Source organism: Necator americanus, chromosome III (assembly GCF_031761385.1).
Source record: "Necator americanus strain Aroian chromosome III, whole genome shotgun sequence".
NCBI lineage: Eukaryota > Metazoa > Nematoda > Chromadorea > Rhabditida > Ancylostomatidae > Necator > Necator americanus.
The window spans coordinates 22,352,693-22,356,343 of record NC_087373.1 but is presented as its reverse complement, the minus strand read 5'-3'; the positions used below and the strand labels follow the sequence as shown (position 1 = coordinate 22,356,343).

The window sequence follows — 3,651 nt, the reverse complement described above, 5'->3', positions numbered from 1 at the left end:
TTTTTTTATCTTGCGAAGAATTTGAAATTTTACGTTTCTATCTTGTATTGTTGCTTTCCTAAGATGCTAATGTGCACCAGGACTTTACGGACACTGTAGTACGTTTTTAAAAAAAAAAGCAGGCTTTTTGCTCCATCAGCTGGTGGCCCTGCTTTAACTAAACGCAATCAGGCGTTCGAGTGTACGCATTGGGAACGTACGAGCTATATAACCTGCAGTGTTATATGGCGAAAGCTTTCCATACATTGCAAAAAGGTGCTGTCGTCCAGCACACCGCCAAAACCCATAACCTGAAAGGTCAACTACCTGAAGGGAGCATGGAATCTTTAGCAACAACCATTCGTTTCGTCACGCTGAACTACCGAACACTATCGAGTGAACTCCAACAAGCCGCTCTATCCAGACTTCTGCGATATCTCTGTGTGCCTTTTGCTGCACTGCAGGAAACACGCATGAGGGATCGGACCGTCATCAGCATCGAAAATTACACCATATACTGCGGCGATGCTGATGAGAACAAAGTAGGTGGCTGCGCGATAGCTGTGAGGAACGATTACAAGAATCTGGTGGAGGAATTTGGCTCAACGTCGTCTAGATGCGCCTTTCTACGACTGCGGGATCGCAGAGGACGTAACCTCTGGATCGTAAGTGCTCACGCTCCTACGGAAACCGCTGAGGACAACAGTAAGGACGCCTTCTATGATGAACTCAATGCGTTGATGTCTAAAGTACCAAGCCAGCAGGTGGTCATTGTCGGAATCGACGCAAATGCGAAGATGGGACTCGAACAGCAATCCGATGTGCTAGGAAAATGGTACTATGCAGCGGATCGCACGTCGGACAACGGTGACCGTCTGGTCGACTTGTGCGAACAGACGGGCCTCGCTTCCACGTTTAAGAGGAATCATCGACGCCATCAGCTCACGTGGCAGGGGTCAACCCTTTTAACGCCTGAAGAGCAGCGCAAGCGGGAGATAAGGACTCTTAAACTTCAGCTCGACTACGTTCTGGCGAGGAACATTCCTCAGTCAGATATCCGAAAATCTAGAGCTGTTTGGGACGTCGCGTTCGACTCTGACCACCGTCCAGTTCTTCTCAGCTTCAAGATACGGTTCCACAAGAGAAACCGAGGTGTTCCTCTTCAACCGAAAATCGACATGGCAGGTCTGAAAGACGATGAATGCAGAAGAAAATTCCGCTAACGTGTGTCTATTCATGTTGGAGTACGGACCAGGAAGAAGCTTAGCTATGCGGATTCCTTCACAAAGTGCATCCAGGACGCTGCAAGAGAGACGCTTCCGGTTCTGTTGCCGCGGAAGAAGTTTGCCTTTGCATCTGCGAAAACAAAATCCACGTACAATTCTGTATGTGTCGCGCGCAGCGCTGGTGACTTCAACCAGGAAAAGCGTCTAAGAAGGAAGCTGCGTCGTCAACTGCAACAAGACAGCGATAACGAGTGGACGTCAAGAGCGATGGAGTTTGAGAAGGCGTGGGAGGACAGGAACCCGCGCAAAGCCTACGCTCTACTAAAACAGTATAGCGGCAAAATGAAAAGATGTTCCCATGTCCTCAGCACTGCTAATGGGGTAGCTGTCGGTGAAGCAACCCTTCCAATTTGGAAGGAACACTTCAAGACCTTGCTGAACCGGCTAGCACCGTCAGCTCCTGAACTCGAACACGTTCATAAACCGACATATGCTGTTAACGAGGAGCCACCGACCGAGTCGGAGGTCCTGGTCTGTATTCAGAAAATGAAGAATGGAAAATCTGGTGGAGACGACGGGGAATTAGCGCAGAAATGCTAAAATATCTTCCTCCGTCTGGGATTCGTGAGATGACAAAGATCTTCCGTTCAATATGGATAAACGAAAGGATACCTGATTCGTGGAGACACGCTATCATAATTCCCCTCCACAAGAAGTTTGCTTTGCTGCGTGTTATTTACACGGTACGCATTAAGCGCATTATCCTGGACCGACTCATTAAACATCGCGAAGAAACAACGCGCGACGAGCAAGCTGGCTTTCGTCCTGGCCGATCTACGATTGACCAGGTGTTCATCGTCAGGAGAGTGATCGAAATCTGGCAGCGGTACTCGAAGCCAATGCAACTTTGAACTGCAACTTTTCTGGACTTTGAAGCCGCTTTCGACTCTCCTCACCGAGGCCGTCTTCTCAATGCGCTTCGCGCCGATGGAGTACCAGGAAAGTTCGTTCGCTTGCTGGATGACATGAATCAACGAACAACTGCTGCAGTTCGAACACCAGTCGGATGTACAACACCGTTTGAAGTGGTAACTGGAGTAAGACAAGGGGCGGTGGTAGGACCCTTCCTGTTCAATTTCGCCATCGCCGACATTATGCGAAGAACAGTCGACCAGTGTCCTGCCGACATTGTCTTAGCACCATCAGGGTGCCCTTGACTAACTTCGAGTACGCCGAGGATGTTGTTATATTCGCGAAAAGCAGTACGAAACTTCAGCATGTTGTCAACCTTGTATCGAAGCTGGCTGCAGCTTACGGACTACTCCTACGCCCTGATAAATGCAAGCAGATGTGGATCTCTTCGAGACCTCGAACGGGAATCAGGGTGGACGGACAACCGATAGAACTCGTCGATGAGTTCTGTTACCTGGGCTGTATGCTGAAGAACAACGGCAGCTACGAGAGAGATGTTCAGCAAAGATGCGTTAAGGCCACTTCTGCATTTAACTCCTTAACGAAATGTCTGTGGTCGACCCCCATCACCAACGAAAGCAAGCTGCGAGTCTACCTATCCGCAATTCGCCCCATCATGATGTACGGATCGGAGACTTGGGCAGCACCATCAACGGTTATGGAGAGGCTTGACTGCACGGAACGAAAGCTGCTTAGACGGCTACTTGGTTACTTTTAGCCTAGGGTATGCCACAATGAAGATCTTTACGCAGAAATTGATGTGGTTTACCGACAGATGACACGTGGAAGATATCAACATCTTGCACCGCCTTCGAAAGCGGCTAAAGTAAATCGTCTTCGCTTCTTTGGTCATATATTAAGGAGACCGGCAGATCGCCTTGTCCAACGAGTTCTGAAGAGTTCGTCGGGTTCGAGCTGGAAGAAGCCACCTGGCCGAAAACGGAAGCTCTGGACTGAGGTGGTAAAAGAGGACCTGAGGACACTCGGCGTGGATAGGCAGTTCAGGCGAGACGTAAGGTTTCGCAGAACATGGAACAGCGACGAAAGGATTGATTCTGTGCAAGCTCTCGCAGAAGATCGAGAAGGTTGGGCAGAGCTGTGTTCAAGGACGGCACACCTCGGCGAAGATGCGGGTAATCGCGTCAGGCGATGACATCAGCCCGCCGATTAAGTCAAGTAAGTCATAGATATACACAGATAGACGTAGATATACAGGTAGATATATATACATATGCATAGGTAGATATATATGTATATGCATATACGTATATATATATATATATATATATATATATATATATATATATATATATATATATATATATATATATATATATATATATATATATAGAGAGAGAGAAGCCACAACATTCAAGTCGTTCTTTCCAGAATAACTTTATTTTCAAATGGCTTGCCCGAACTGCCGCTCGAACTGCTTATAACATCACCACGGTATGAGCCCAGGGAAGTGTCA

At 47.8% G+C, this 3,651-nt stretch overlaps 4 protein-coding genes across 6 annotated transcripts; 3 read left to right on the top strand and 1 right to left on the bottom strand.

The window, feature by feature from the left end:
• Positions 1-224: 224 nt before the first annotated feature.
• Positions 225-2,895, top strand: RB195_010510 (uncharacterized protein; the record flags this gene model as incomplete). 3 transcript variants are annotated; one of them, XM_064191556.1, is made up of 4 exons in its annotated part: positions 225-1,164; positions 1,225-1,770; positions 2,142-2,302; positions 2,368-2,895. In XM_064191556.1, the coding sequence occupies 4 exons, from the start codon at positions 225-227 to the stop codon at positions 2,893-2,895; spliced, it is 2,175 nt and encodes a 724-aa protein (XP_064049137.1). The 3 variants fall into 3 exon arrangements, with proteins under 3 accessions (XP_064049137.1, XP_064049141.1, XP_064049138.1); XM_064191555.1 differs by lacking the exons at positions 1,225-1,770; positions 2,142-2,302; positions 2,368-2,895 and having other exon boundaries at positions 225-1,202; XM_064191554.1 differs by lacking the exons at positions 225-1,164; positions 1,225-1,770; positions 2,142-2,302 and having other exon boundaries at positions 2,554-2,895.
• Positions 1,473-1,805, top strand: RB195_010512 (uncharacterized protein; the record flags this gene model as incomplete). Its single annotated transcript, XM_064191558.1, has 1 exon — positions 1,473-1,805. The coding sequence occupies one exon, from the start codon at positions 1,473-1,475 to the stop codon at positions 1,803-1,805; it is 333 nt and encodes a 110-aa protein (XP_064049140.1).
• RB195_010511 (uncharacterized protein) lies at positions 2,236-2,484 on the bottom strand (the record flags this gene model as incomplete). The annotated part of the gene is made up of 1 exon (XM_064191557.1): positions 2,236-2,484. One exon carries the CDS (start codon positions 2,482-2,484, stop codon positions 2,236-2,238), a length of 249 nt encoding a protein of 82 aa, XP_064049139.1.
• A 57-nt stretch (positions 2,896-2,952) lies between the features above and the next one.
• On the top strand, positions 2,953-3,330 carry RB195_010509 (uncharacterized protein; the record flags this gene model as incomplete). The annotated part of the gene is made up of 1 exon (XM_064191553.1): positions 2,953-3,330. One exon carries the CDS (start codon positions 2,953-2,955, stop codon positions 3,328-3,330), a length of 378 nt encoding a protein of 125 aa, XP_064049136.1.
• Between the last annotated feature and the right edge of the window lie 321 nt (positions 3,331-3,651).